Source organism: Balaenoptera musculus, chromosome 1, assembly GCF_009873245.2.
Source record: "Balaenoptera musculus isolate JJ_BM4_2016_0621 chromosome 1, mBalMus1.pri.v3, whole genome shotgun sequence".
NCBI lineage: Eukaryota > Metazoa > Chordata > Mammalia > Artiodactyla > Balaenopteridae > Balaenoptera > Balaenoptera musculus.
In genome coordinates, this window is record NC_045785.1 from 134,654,554 (window position 1) to 134,669,167 (window position 14,614).

The 14,614-nt window shown below is 38.1% G+C and overlaps 1 protein-coding gene across 8 annotated transcripts in view; it reads left to right on the forward strand.

Moving 5' to 3' along the window:
• SOAT1 (sterol O-acyltransferase 1) overlaps window positions 1–9,863 on the forward strand; it is a 58,345-nt gene extending 48,482 nt beyond the window's left edge. For all 8 annotated transcript variants that reach the window (XM_036869571.1, XM_036869582.1, XM_036869591.1 and 5 more), the window contains 9 exons: window positions 390–468; window positions 1,036–1,117; window positions 1,422–1,467; window positions 2,198–2,327; window positions 3,934–4,031; window positions 5,156–5,254; window positions 6,295–6,430; window positions 7,041–7,186; window positions 8,719–9,863. In XM_036869571.1, coding sequence (XP_036725466.1) covers window positions 390–468; window positions 1,036–1,117; window positions 1,422–1,467; window positions 2,198–2,327; window positions 3,934–4,031; window positions 5,156–5,254; window positions 6,295–6,430; window positions 7,041–7,186; window positions 8,719–8,775 — 873 coding nt within the window. In that variant the 3' untranslated portion in view covers window positions 8,776–9,863. The remainder of the gene's footprint in view (window positions 1–389; window positions 469–1,035; window positions 1,118–1,421; window positions 1,468–2,197; window positions 2,328–3,933; window positions 4,032–5,155; window positions 5,255–6,294; window positions 6,431–7,040; window positions 7,187–8,718) is intronic.
• The last annotated feature ends 4,751 nt before the right edge of the window (window positions 9,864–14,614 follow it).

Consider the following 14,614-nt stretch of genomic DNA (forward strand, 5'->3'; position numbering starts at 1 on the left):
GCCATCTAAAAGATTTATTTTGTTTGTACGCCCTTCAGAATTTTCTGACTTTTATTGGCTATCTGTAATGTTCGGTTTGGCTGTCTGTAATGCTCTGTTTGACTGATGGAAAGGACCGTTTTAGGAGACTTTCTTTGAACAGGCTTTTAATTTCTTAATTTGTAATATACCTGTAACAGATGGTGCTGTTAGTTGCAAAATAATTTGAGTAATAACATGTCTTTCTTTAGAGTTTGTTTTTCATTTGTTTTAGTCCATAAAAGTGAGTTTGAGTTGGTATATACAAAATTAAGTTCTTTGTGTGTTTATAATCTAGTGCTGTTCTGTGGCTGCTTATAGGAGACAAGTCAATGAAAGAAAATTCATCTTTTTTCCCCCCTCCTTTGTAGATTCGTTTTATAATGAAGGCCCACTCATTTGTCAGAGAGAATGTGCCTCGGGTACTCAATTCAGCCAAGGAGAAATCAAGTATGTAATTCCATAAGTCAAAGGATTATTCACAGGGTATTTCAACCTTTGGTGTTTACTGGAATGGCATATTACATTCTGTAGACATTACGTTTGATTTTAAATACAAGGATCCAAAAAAAAAAAAAAACTGTTGGGAGAGGAGGAAAAAATATATATATATGATCTGTATTGATTTGGAAGACCTTCTCACTGTTTCCTGATTGTTTCTGTTTTACCTTTGGTCCCCAAAATTTAAAACATTGATCATTAGACTCTTGCAACTTTTGCGTTATTTGTATAGAATGTTAATAGAGTCATTACACCCCGTGTGCTTACTTTTCTTGAATTGCTGCTTCAAACTCTAGAAGTTATGTCTAAGTCACAGGAGTAACTTAGTTTAGAGGGATTGGTAATATTCAATTAATTTAGGAATAAGAAGTCATCATTTTGGGAGAGCAGGAAGAAACAACATGAGCTAAGGAGAGGTAGCTTTTTGTCTCCCCTATTCTGTGCTTATTTTCCTCTTTCAGTTTTGCTGAAAGAAATTGAAGAGCCTCCAGTCTAAGCATAGTTTTCCTTTTCCAGGCACTGTTCCAGTACCCACAGTCAACCAGTACTTGTACTTCTTATTTGCTCCTACCCTCATCTACCGTGACAACTATCCCAGGTAATGGCATTATGAAGCAGAAATGGGGTAGCACCAGGAGTGTGCCAGGAAGGAGGTGGGGTAGGTAGACCAGTTCATGTAGTGCTACAGAGCAGTTAGAATGGGTTTTAATTTTCTTGCTGGCATGGGAAACCCCAGATCGTGATTCTAGCAATCTGATTTGATTTCAGTCATTCTTGACAGAATTATACAAGTTTTTCCTATGTCAAAAATGATGTTCTGTGTGGGAAGATACTGTGAGGACCTTTTTTAAAGTTCATTTATTTACTTTATTTAGAAAGTAATTTTGTTTCTTCCGTTTTAGGACTCCCATTGTAAGATGGGGTTACGTGGCTATGCAGTTTGCACAGGTAAATTTTTTTTAAGTGCCTAAGGTTTGTTGGCTGGTGGGAGATGGGGATTTGAATATAATAATAATTTAATATATTTAAAGTGTTGTTCAATTCATGTCTCCTGGGAGCTCTAGAACTCTTACTGAAGTCTTTAAACTATTCCCAGTTCAGTAAATGGTGTTTGCTTTGCCAATACATCAAAACTAATTTTCTACAATTAAAAAAAAAAAAATTTTAAGTAAAATAATTCCGTTTGGTTACTTCAGTATGCATCTACATTAATTTCCCCCTCCCTTTCTGTTTTTTATTTTATTTTTGGATGTATATCTGTGTGGAGGTGGTCTGACACTCCCTCGACCCCTTATCAGAATCATAAATCCCAGAAGATCCCATTTTAAAATCTTGTGTCAATCAAATACCCATTTATGAAATAGGTTCTTTTGTTATGAGTTTCATGTAGCAGGAAAGAGAGATTCCAGAGTCTGATCTTTCAAAAATGCCATTTGGTAAAGGGTTGGGAATAGGTATGGTAGAAATTAGGCTTGAGTACTTCAGTAGGCTTCAGATTGTAATCTGAAGGATCTGAAGGATTACAGTTCGGCAATCTTATATACTAGTGTTAAATGGAATATATATGTAAATGTTAGTTTACAGGTCACATATATATGTTCTTTTGAAGGAAAAAAAATTACTTTTCATCTTTCCTGATCAAGCTCTCTTTATTATAATTATCTTTGTTATGTTCCAGGTTTTTGGTTGCTTTTTTTATGTGTACTACGTCTTTGAAAGGCTCTGCACCCCCTTGTTTCGGAATATCAAACAGGAGCCCTTCAGCGCTCGTGTTCTGGTCTTATGTATATTTAACTCCATCTTGCCAGGTAACACGGGTACTGGTTAATTTGGCTATTCATAAAGTTGCAAGGAAAATAGAAAGCCATTGCGTGTGAGCACCTTTGATTTACCTGCTTTTTGCTATAAACTCATCTACGCATCTGTACCCATCTTTACCCTCTTTCCGTCTATCTGACAGATGAAGCATCCTTCCAGTCTCTGGCCAATCTTTCCATTTGTCTTCTTTCACTCAAGTTTTGCTTTCTCTGACTGGATAGTCTGTATTCATGCTTTATCTTCCCGTTCACTATTCAGTCACTGTAATCTTGCTCCTAATCAGACCAGGTCATTGAAATGGCCTTTATTAAGATCTCTAATCTCCTCCAGTAGTTGGCTTAGCCCTTATTCTGTTTGATCTCCATGAAGCATTGGGTGCTGTTGACCACATTTTGAAGTCTGTCTTGCCACTCTCTTATTCTCCTGTCTTTCTGGGCATACCATTCATAACAGTGAACCAGACACACATACTCTTTATCCTCTGGAAGCTTGCAGTTTAATTATATTTAGTTTCCTTTACTTACTCTTTCTCTTTTCTCTACCCATTAAATGTTGGTATTGTTTTCTGCCATCACGTTCTTTCTTCCTCTCCCTCTCTCCCAGACATCTGCTAGTAATACTCCATGATTGCCCCTCAAGATTTACTCCAATAAATTCTTTTATCTGCCCCTCTGATGGGATATGTGTTACATATGTGTGTCTTCCTCACTAAGCTGCAAATTCCATAAGCTCAAGGATTGTGTCTTATAGCCAGTCATAGTCTCTCCTACATTGTCTTATACATAGTAGACTAATATTTTTTGAAAAAACAAGTGAATGAAAAGGATGGGCATGTAAATTGATATTTTAAAATATAGTGTAATATATAATATACTAAGGTGCTGTTGAACTTTGTCTCATAGTGGAGATGACATTTAACATTGGGTATTGAAAAATAAATAGTCGTTTGCCGGGCAGAGAGGTGGTGGAAAGTTGCTTCCAGGTAGTGGGATGGATTCAAAGGTATGGAGTATTTGGGAATGGCAGAAGTCCAGTTGCGGATGATGTTTGCTACATTGGGAGTAGAGGCAGAGATAAGTTAACCTTGTCACTGTTGACATTTTGGGCTGGATAATTCTTTGTTTGGGGGGCTGTCATGTGCATTGTAGGATATTAGCCACATCCTGGCCTCTAACAACTAGATATCATAGCACAAGGCCCACTTCTTGAATTGTGATAACCAAAAATGTCTCCAGAATTGCCAGCCATCTCCTGGGGGCAAAATCTCCCCCAGTTTTAAACAGCTAGTTTAGAGGAATACACGGCCAGATTTTAAAGGGCTTTTACTACCAAGTTAAGCCATACATCTAGGCATTTCCATTAAAAACAGGCTGGGTCATTTTTGTCTATAAAACCCACTTGGAAGAAAGTTATTTCTTTATTAGGTTAAAATAATTAGCTTTCAAAATACACTGTATCATTTCTGGAATGGGTAAGCTGGAATAATAACTTTAATTTTACAAAATAATTCCAGCTAAGCAAATGATGACATATAATTAACTGATTGGTATGTGAGCTATTTGGAAAGAGTCTTAATATTGTTCATCTTATTTTTAGCTGTGCTGATACTGTTCCTTAGTTTTTTTGCCTTTTTGCACTGCTGGCTCAATGCCTTTGCTGAGATGTTACGCTTTGGTGACAGGATGTTTTATAAGGTAATGTGTACTTGGACTCATCTTCCTTTTCACATTTTATTTGTGTCCTCATTGTTAAGTATTTGAGCGTTTTTGGCTACTAGCTTTTTAACATAAATGTTGTGAAATCATTTTCTTCCACAGTTTTTACCAATATTAAGTCTGAAGTTCTATTACTGATTTAAGTGACATAGTCTTGTCTTTTCTTCTACCTCTAAATCTGCTCCCTTAGTACTGCATTTGGTTCCTACTGGATCCTGTATTGGGGATTACAGTGGGAAAGCAGGTGTCCAGAGGGCATTCTGAGACTTTGCTGACTTTTTATTCATTTGAAATCGGCCGTCTGGTGCTGTAGGAGTGATCTCAGCAAATTATTCTATTTAAGATTGTTGAACAGTTCATGAAGGAAATAACTTCTCCCTCCTTTATTTTGAAAGGCGTTAATTCTGCTTCAAGTAGTATTCTTACACTTCCAAAGTTGGAATTAAGTTGTAGAGTAGAGGCAGAGTGGTTCACAGTGTTCTGTAATCCCACCTAAAGCCCTCTAGAATTTTGTCTGTCTGTTCATGTTTTGGCAACACTCCCAGCCTACCCCTCCTTTCTCAAAGAAGCAGCGAGTGCGGGTTGCAAATTTTATATGTCTTATTCCATTGGTCTGATCTCAGAGTAAGAAACAGGATATATATAAAGGAGCACCAGGACTTGGAGGAAGCCACCATCTCACTCGTGGTACAACTTAAATTTTGCCGTTTATGATACCAGCAAACTGCTCTTGAGGGTTATCATACTATCTAAGTCTGTGTGACCTTAGAATCTCTCATTGTGTTTTAGCAAGGTACGGGGGATTTACTGATTGTAATTTAGATGAACATTAGATTTAATGATAATGTTGTGTATCTTCCATCATAACTTGTGTGATAAAGAGATAGTGAACCTGGGAACTTAATCATCCATAGAGCTAGGATTAATGTCACACTGAACACAAATAATGCCTTCAAAATGCCTTTGAAGATTTTTCTGACGTCAGTGTATGGACTAACAATTTATCATAACACGCTCTAGGTGTTATATTATGTGTGTATATTCTCTGGGAGTAGGTTTTGCTTTGGTTCTGTGTATATGTATACCTTTGCTTTTTTCCTTAGGATTGGTGGAACTCCACATCATACGCTAACTATTACAGGACCTGGAATGTGGTGGTCCATGACTGGCTATATTACTATGCTTACAAGGACTTTCTCTGGGTAAGCAGCAAGATTTAGTTAATGTTGTTTAAGAAATGGAGATTCTTTTCCAGAAAGTATTACTATTGTGCAGCTGGAGGAAGTTATACTTAGTTGTCTTCAATTCTCTTGTGAGCCATTAATGTCTAAGAAACCTTCTGCTTTGAATAGCACTGAGACCAGTATCTACAGTTACTAGGACTAAGACCATGTTTTTGCTCTGGATTTTTATTTTACATGACTACAAAGTAAGAATGCGTGCAGGCATTTGGAGAAGTTGAAATGATCCACCAGTAATGGATCAGTTTGTTGGAGTCTCATTGCCAACAAATAATCTCCCCTAGCTTTTTCCATTTGTTTTTTTTGTTTTTCTTCCTTTGTTAGAAGTGGAGAAACCACCTATGTTCTGATTTACAACTCTCCGATATAGATTATTAATATATGTCTTTGAGACATTCTTTAGAGCAGAACTTATTTAGACAGAAGAAATGTACTCTTGAGTCTCATGGTTGATTAACGTTGGTATCTCTGGATTGCAGGTTTGAATTGTTAAATAAGGGCACTATTTGGCTAAATGACAGTGTGTTGTGGTGCAAATAGCACAGTATTCTAATGTTCTTTCATTTATAAATGTAATTTGACTTATGGATGAGGCAAGTCCCTTGTTTCTAAATCTTAGTTTTGTTACCTGTAAAAATGATACCTGCCCAATCTACCATACAATGCTACTCTAGATTTGATGTGTCCGTTTATAAATGAAAACTATGTTTTGTCAACCATAGTGAGTTACAAATGTAAGTTATTAATGTTTTTGAAAATATGCTCAATCTTTCAACATTAATGGTTTTGAAAATGCCTCATTTAGTAAAGTAAGGATTTTTAAGCATAGATGTTTTTGTCATTATTTTAGTACATTGGATTACTCCGAGTAGACTTAGAAAATCAAATATGAATATAATTAAATAGGTGCCTTTAGTATGTGTTAATTATAAGTCTTATGTAGTTCATCTTTAATTACTTACTTTCTGAAAATTGCCTCTAATATTTTCCTTTTACCCTAGTTTTTCACAAAGAAGTTCAGGTCAGCTGCCATGTTAGCTGTCTTTGCTGTGTCTGCTGTAGTGCACGAATATGCCTTGGCTGTTTGCTTGAACTTTTTCTATCCAGTGCTTTTTGTGCTCTTCATGTTCTTTGGAAGTAAGTATCTTGGCATCTCATGAGTACTGAGTATCATGCTAAAAGAGAAATTTAGAAAATAAAATATAAAGTCAATGTAGAAAACTAGATAGTAAATAGTAATACCATTTCAAGGCAATGTTGTTTATCTGATGGTAAGAACATTAATTTTGAGTATGTACAACTCTGTTGCAAGATGCTTACACTTTGATGTAGAGAAATGAACTAAATAACCTCTTGAAGACTATTGATAACACTGACTTGGTAGCTCATAAAAACTATAAACAACCTCACCATTCTTAAACTCTGTTCAGTGTTCACCCTCTGAAAAAAACTAACCCTTTTTTGGGTGGGGTGGAGAGGGACGAGTTAGAATATGAATGTGTCCATGAAATATGTTTTCACCTGTTCTGAATACTGACTGATCTCCAAATAATCACTGATTAATAAATTTCAACAGTGAAGCTTCATTTTTACTTATGGGACCAATGGCCAGAATAGAATGTGTATATACACAGTTGATGCTGTTTATGATAACTAAATGATTGTAGCAGATACCTGAGGGCCCTCATCTCCTGGTAGATTTTGTTCTGATGACTATATATATTTTTTGTTGTTTTCCTAACTTTAGTGGCTTTCAACTTCATTGCCAATGATAGTCGGAAAAGGCCAATTTGGAATGTTCTGATGTGGACTTCCCTTTTCGCGGGCAATGGAGTCCTCCTGTGCTTTTATTCTCAAGAGTGGTATGCACGTCAGCACTGCCCCTTGAAAAATGTGAGTCATCAATCAGGCTGGAGTGGTGAAGTAACCTATTTGTCCCCTGATTGTGAGGGTTGGTGGGCAGTGTTAAGGAGAAGGGAGTAGTGGAGATGGTGATAAATGAATGTTAAGGGGAGGGAAGTGTGGAGTAAAAGCAGGAACTTGTCTTACTGCACTGTCCTTGAACTTTTTCTTTTCTTTGGTTTTCTTCCCATTGAACTCTCCTAGTTCTTGGTTCTCTCTCTCTTTTTTTTTCTCTTTATCTGATTTTTCTTTAGCTCCTTCTAATATTCTTCCTGTGCCCTGAAAATGTAGGTCTTCTCCAAGGTTTTCCCAGTGGCATGTGTATCCACCCCCACGCCCAAATACACATCTTTTACCTCTTCCTTCCCGAAGTAATAAACTCTATAAAAATGTCCAGCTAGACTCATATGCCTAGGAGCCCATTTCCCTTTTTTTGTTGTTGTTTTCTTGTTTGTAATTTTGTAAGAGTCTCATTCTTAGAGCTTTAGCTTTTGGCTGCTTATAGAAAACTCCCAGATATTTGGGGTGGGGGGCTTCTTGATACATCTGCTTGGGTATTTCTCACAGATACCTATAACTGAAGATGTTCAAAATCAAATTAATCAGTTTCTCTCCCAAAGCTTCTACTGTCCACCCTGATTTTGCTATGCTGCCCTCACATCCCCTCCTTATTTCCTATGAGTCCCCTTTGTGCATTTGAACTAACTGCTCTGGACTCTGGACTCTGTCTCTGGTCACTCTGCTCTTTGCACTCAGATTTCACCTGTCAGATTTTATCAAGATCTGATTTGGATGCAATGTCGTCCATGAAGCTTATTTATTTATTTATTTATTTGGTTGGTTGGTTGGTTGGTTGCGCTGGGTCTTAGTTGCGGCTCACCGGCTCCTTAGTTGTGGCACATGGGCTCCTTACTTCTGGCATGCGAACTCTTAGTTGCGGCATGCATGTGGGATCTAGTTCCCTGACCAGGGATCGAACCTGGGCCCCCTGCATGGAGTCTTAACCACTGCACCACGAGGGAAGTCCCCATGAAGCTGTTTAAAATTCCTGCTCTAGTCTCTTTTCTATTTCTGAACGTTCATAGTATTTCATCTGTTCCTCATTTAGATAATTCAGTAATTTAAGCTTTGTATTATAGTAATTTGTGTATATTATCATCCTTAACCTACCACCATTTAGATTTTGGGCTACTAAAAGTAGGACTGTGCTAAAACAAAATGCAAGATACAGAAAAAAAGGTAGTGCCTATTTGGAATTTGGTCAGGAGTCCATGCAGTTGTGTAGAGTTTACTGGACTTAGCTTCACATAATGCTTCTAAATCAAGTAAATCTGTGCTATAGATAAAAATGATGAACATCTTTTGAATTAGTGAGCTGCTTATAGCTTAAAGGTTACTGAAATGCTGGGAGGCATTTTAGAGATGTGCCATGTGTAACATTAACACCCCCTATCTACCCCATCTCTCATATGTACAGTGCACACAAATAAACTACTCTTCCATTCTTTTTTTTCCCCTCGAAGCCCACATTTCTGGATTATATCCGGCCACGTTCCTGGACTTGTCGTTACGTGTTTTAGAAGCTTGGACTTTGTTTCCTTCCTTGACTGAAGATGGGGTATTCTACCTGATTTGGGGCCAGCATCTGTTTCCAGCCGTTACTGAAGTTATCTGTGTTATTTGGACTACTCCAGGCTTTACAGATGGCTCACTCCATTACTAGGTCACCTGAAGCTGAGCTGTTAGAAGTTTCCTGGAAGCCTGTACACTTTTAAGCAGTTCTTATTTTTTTCCTTTTTGGGAGAAGGGAGACTTGTAGCTGATATAATGACAGATTTTTTTGCTGGGTCATATCAGCTTAAACCTCAGAAATTCTGTTTTGTTTCTTGATTCCATCTAATTAGAGACTAAACATCATGTTTTCTTGGCCACTGAATTAGCCAAAACATTGATGAAGAAATCATTTAAGTACCTCTGGCTTAGAAATTTTTTCATGTGCATTGTTGGAATGTATGCTAATTAACCATGCAATTGGGAAAGAAAATAATGTGGAATGTTTTGCTATTTCTAGTAGAGCGAAAATATCTATTTTTCCAAAGATAATCTTGTTATATATCCTAATTTGTATTTTTTTTCAGTTCTATTCTATTTTTATCTTGTTTTTGCTATACAGTGTAGGTCGTGATGTCTGTGAAGCAAAATTATCCCTTTCACTTTGAATTCTTGAGTTTGCATCCATAGTATTATATATTGAGGAGGACAGAAGTAGGAAGGGAAAAAGAAGTGGCACAGGACAAAGAAAAATATTTCCTCTTTTAACTTCTAAAGTAATTTTTAAAAACTTGCAGAGTCAATCATGTGTTTAAATTATTTTATTGTGGAACTTATGTGGAAGATACCTGAAAGTTTAAACAACAAAAGTTAATAACTTCTTTGAAGTTATTTAGAAGTAACCTTTGGTACAGTTATTTTTATCTAATAAATACTGACGTGAATTATTTTTCAGACTAGTAAGTCTGTAACATAAGTATTAATCACCACCATTAATATTAAAGGGAATATTAAAGATCCAGAAGCTGGCTTCTGCATTTGCTCAATTATTATACTTTTAATGGTAGTGTACTTTAGTTGCAATAAATTAATAGGTGATGATTTTCAAGAAAATTTACTTTATTGTGTGATTTTCCATGTTATAAGATGCCTATAGCTAATACAGTGTGGTGTGTAGGAATTATTTTGGTTGTTTGAATGACATATGATTATGTTGGTAAAGACTGAGCTTTGGAAGCGTGTTTTTTTTTTTTTTTAAACATCTTTATTGGAGTATAATTGCTTTACAATGGTGTGTTAGTTTCTGCTTTATAACAAAGTGAATCAGTTATACATATACATATGTTCCCATATCTCTTCCCTCTTGCATCTCCCTCCCTCCCACCCTCCCTATCCCACCCCTCTAGGTGGTCCCAAACCACTGAGCTGATCTCCCTGTGCTATGCAGCTGCTTCCCACTAGCTATCGATTTTACATTTGGTAGTGTATATATGTCCATGCCACTCTCTCACTTTGTCACAGCTTACCCTTCCCCCTCCCCATATCCTCAAGTCCATTCTCTAGTAGGTCTGTGTCTTTATTCCCGTCTTACCCCTAGGTTCTTCATGACCTTTATTTTGCCTTAGATTCCATATATATGTGTTAGCATACGGTATTTGTTTTCCTCTTTCTGACTTACTTCACTCTGTATGACAGACTCTAGGTCCATCCACCTCACTACAAATATCTCAATTTCGTTTCTTTTTATGGCTGAGTAATATTCCATTGTATATATGTGCCACATCTTCTTTATCCATTCATCCGATGATGGACACTTAGGTTGCTTCCATGTCCTGGCTATTGTAAATAGAGCTGCAATGAACATTTTGGTACATGACTCTTTTTGAATTATGGTTTTCTCAGGGTATATGCCCAGTAGTGGGATTGCTGGGTCGTATGGTAGTTCTATTTGTAGTTTTTTAAGGAACCTCCATACTGTTCTCCATAGTGGCTGTATCAATTTACATTCCCACCAACAGTGCAAGAGGGTTCCCTTTTCTCCACACCCTCTCCAGCATTTATTGTTTCTAGATTTTTTGAAGATGGGCATTCTGACTGGTGTGAGATGATATCTCATTGTAGTTTGATTTGCATTTCTCTAATGATTAATGACGTTGAGCATTCTTTCATGTGTCTGTAGGCCATCTGTATATCTTCTTTGTAGAAATGTCTATTTAGGTCTTCTGCCCATGTTTGGATTGGGTTGTTTGTTTTTTTGTTATTGAGCTGCATGAGCTGCTTGTAAATCTTGGAGATTAATCCTTTGTCAGTTGCTTCATTTGCAAATATTTTCTCCCATTCTGAGGGTTGTCTTTTCGTCTTGTTTATGGTTTCCTTTGCTGTGCAAAAGCTTTTAAGTTTCATTAGGTCCCATTTGTTTATTTGTGTTTTTATTTCCATTTCTCTAGGAGGTGGGTCAAAAAGGATCTTGCTATGATTTATGTCATAGAATGTTCTGCCTATGTTTTCCTCTAAGAGTTTGATAGTGTCTGGCCTTACATTTAGGTCTTTAATCCATTTTGAGTTTATTTTTGTATATGGTGTTAGGGAGTGTTCTAATTTCATACTTTTACATGTACCTGTCCAATTTTCCCAGCACCACTTATTGAAGAGGCTGCCTTTTCTCCACTGTATATTCTTGCCTCCTTTATCAAAGATAAGGTGACCATATGTGCGTGGGTTTATCTCTGGGCTTTCTATACTGTTCCATTGATCTATGTTTCTGTTTTTGTGCCAGTACCAAACTGTCTTGATTACCGTAGCTTTGTAGTATAGTCTGAAGTCAGGGAGCCTGATTCCTCCAGCTCCATTTTTCGTTCTCAAGATTGCTTTGGCTATTTGGGGTCTTTTGTGTTTCCATACAAATTGTGAAATTTTTTGTTCTAGTTCTGTGAAAAATGCCAGTGGTAGTTTGATAGGGATTGCATTGAATCTGTAGATTGCTTTGGGTAGTAGAGTCATTTTCACATTGTTGATTCTTCCAATCCAAGAACATGGTATATCTCTCCATCTATTTGTATCATCTTTAATTTCTTTCATCAGTGTCTTATAATTTTCTGCATACAGGTCTTTTGTCTCCTTGGGTAGGTTTATTCCTAGATATTTTATTCTTTTTGTTGCAGTGGTAAATGGGAGTGTTTTCTTAATTTCACTTTCAGATTTTTCATCATTAGTGTATAGGAATGCCAGAGATTTCTGTGCATTAATTTTGTATCCTGCTACTTTACCAAATTCATTGATTAGCTCTAGTAGTTTTCTGGTAGCATCTTTAGGATTCTCTATGTAGAGTATCATGTCATCTGCAAACAGTGACAGCTTTACTTCTTCTTTTCCGATTTGGATTCCTTTTATTTCTTTTTCTTCTCTGATTGCTGTGGCTAAAAATTCCAAAACTATGTTGAATAATAGTGGTGAGAGTGGGCAACCTTGTTTTGTTCCTGATCTGAGTGGAAATGTTTTCAGTTTTTCACCATTGAGGATGATGTTGGCTGTGGGTTTGTCATATATGGCCTTTATTATGTTGAGGAAAGTTCCCTCTATGCCTACTTTCTGCAGGGTTTTTATCATAAATGGGTGTTGAGTTTTGTTGAAAGCTTTCTTTGCATCTACTGAGATGATCATATGGTTTTTCTCCTTCAATTTGTTAATATGGTATATCACACTGATTGATTTGCATATATTGAAGAATCCTTGCATTCCTGGAATAAACCCCACTTGATCGTGGTGTATGATCCTTTTAATGTGCTGTTGGATTCTGTTTGCTAGTATTTTGTTGAGGATTTTTGCATCTATGTTCATCAGTGATATTGGCCTCTAGTTTTCTTTCTTTGTGACATCTTTGTCTGGTTTTGGTATCAGGGTGATGGTGGCCTCATAGAATGAGTTTGGCAGTGTTCCTCCCTCTGCTATATTTTGGAAGAGTTTGAGAAGGATAGGTGTTAGCTCTTCTCTAAATGTTTGATAGAATTCACCTGTGAAGCCATCTGGTCCTGGGCTTTTGTTTGTTGGAAGATTTTTTTTTTTTTTTTTTTTTTTAAAGATTTAATTTTATTTATTTTTGGCTGCGTTGCGTCTTCGCTGCTGCGCGCGGGCTTTCTCTAGTTGCGGCGAGCGGGGGCCACTCTTCGTTGCAGTACACGGGCTTCTCACTGCGGTGGCCTCCCCTGTGGAGCACAGGCTCCAGGCACACGAGCCTCAGCAGCTGTGGCACACGGGCTCAGTAGTTGTGGTGTGCAGGCTCTAGAGCATAGGCTCAGTTGCTGTGGCCCATGGGCCCAGTTGCTCCGCGGCATGTGGGATCCCCCCAGACCAGGGCATGAACCCGCGTCCCCTGCATTGGCAGGTGGACCCCCAACCACTGCGCCACCAGGGAAGTCCCTGTTGGAAGATTTTTAATCACAGTTTCAATTTCAGTGCTTGTGATTGGTCTGTTCATATTTTCTATTTCTTCCTGGTTCAGTCTCAGCAGGTTGTGCATTTCTAAGAATTTGTCCATTTCTTCCGGGTTGTCCATTTTATTGGCATAGAGTTGCTTGTAGTAATCTCTCATGATCGTTTGTATTTCTGCAGTGTCAGTTGTTACTTCTCCTTTTTCATTTCTAATTCTATTGATTTGAGTCTTCTCCCTTTTTTTCTTGATGAGTCTGGCTAATGGTTTATCAGTTTTGGTTGGTTCAGTGGGCTGGGTAGGCTCCCTGGTGGAGGGGACTGGTGCCTGTGTTCTGGTGGATGAGGCTGGATCATGTCTTTATTGTGGGCAGGACCACGTCCAGTTGTGTGTTTTGGGGTGTCTGTGACCTTATTATGATTTTAGGCAGCCTCTCTGCTAATGGGTGGGGTTGTGTTCCTGTCTTGCTAGTTTGGCATAGGGTGTCCAGCACTGTAGCTTGCTGGTCGTTGAGTGAAGCTGGGTCTTGGTGTTGAGATGGAGATCTCTGGGAGATTTTTGCCATTTGATATTACGTGGAGCTGGGAGGTTTCCTGTGGACCAGTGTCCTGAAGTTGGCTCTCCCACCTCAGAGGCACAGCCCTGATGCCTGGCTGGAGCACCAAGAGCCTTTCATCCACACAGCTCAGAATAAAAGGGAGAAAAAATAGAAAGAAAGAAAGAGGGGACTTCCCTGGTGGCGCAGTGGTTGAGAATCTGCCTGCTGATGCAGGGGACACGGGTTCGAGCCCTGGTCTGGGAGGATCCCACATGCTGTGGAGCAACTGGGCCCATGGGCCACAATTACTGAGCCTGCGCATCTGGAGCCTGTGCTCCGCAACAGGAGAGGCCATGATAGTGAGAGGCCCGCGCACCGCGATGAAGAGTGGCCCCCGCTTGCCGCAACTAGAGAAAGCCCTAGCACAGAAACGAAGACCCAACATAGCAATCAATCAATCAATCAATAAAAAAATAAATAAAAATCTTTTAAAAAAAACTATCATTAAAAAAAAGAATAAAATAAAGATAAAATAAAGTTATTAAAATAAAAAATTGTTAAAAAAATTTTTTTTAAGTAAAAAAAAAAAAACAAAAAAAGACAGACGGACAAAACCCTAGGACAAATGGTGAAAGCAAAGCTCTACAGACAAAATCTCACACAGAAGCATACACATACACACTCACAAAAAGAGGAAAAGTGGAAAAAATAATATATCTTGCTACCAAAGTCCACCTCCTAAATTTGGGATGATTCGTTGTCTGTTCAGGTATTCCACAGATGCAGGGTACATCAATTTGATTGTGGAGATTTAATCCGCTGCTCCTGAGGCTGCTGGGCAGGATTTCCCTTTCTCTTCTTTGTTCGCACAGCTCCCGGGGTTCAGCTTTGCATTTGGCCCCGC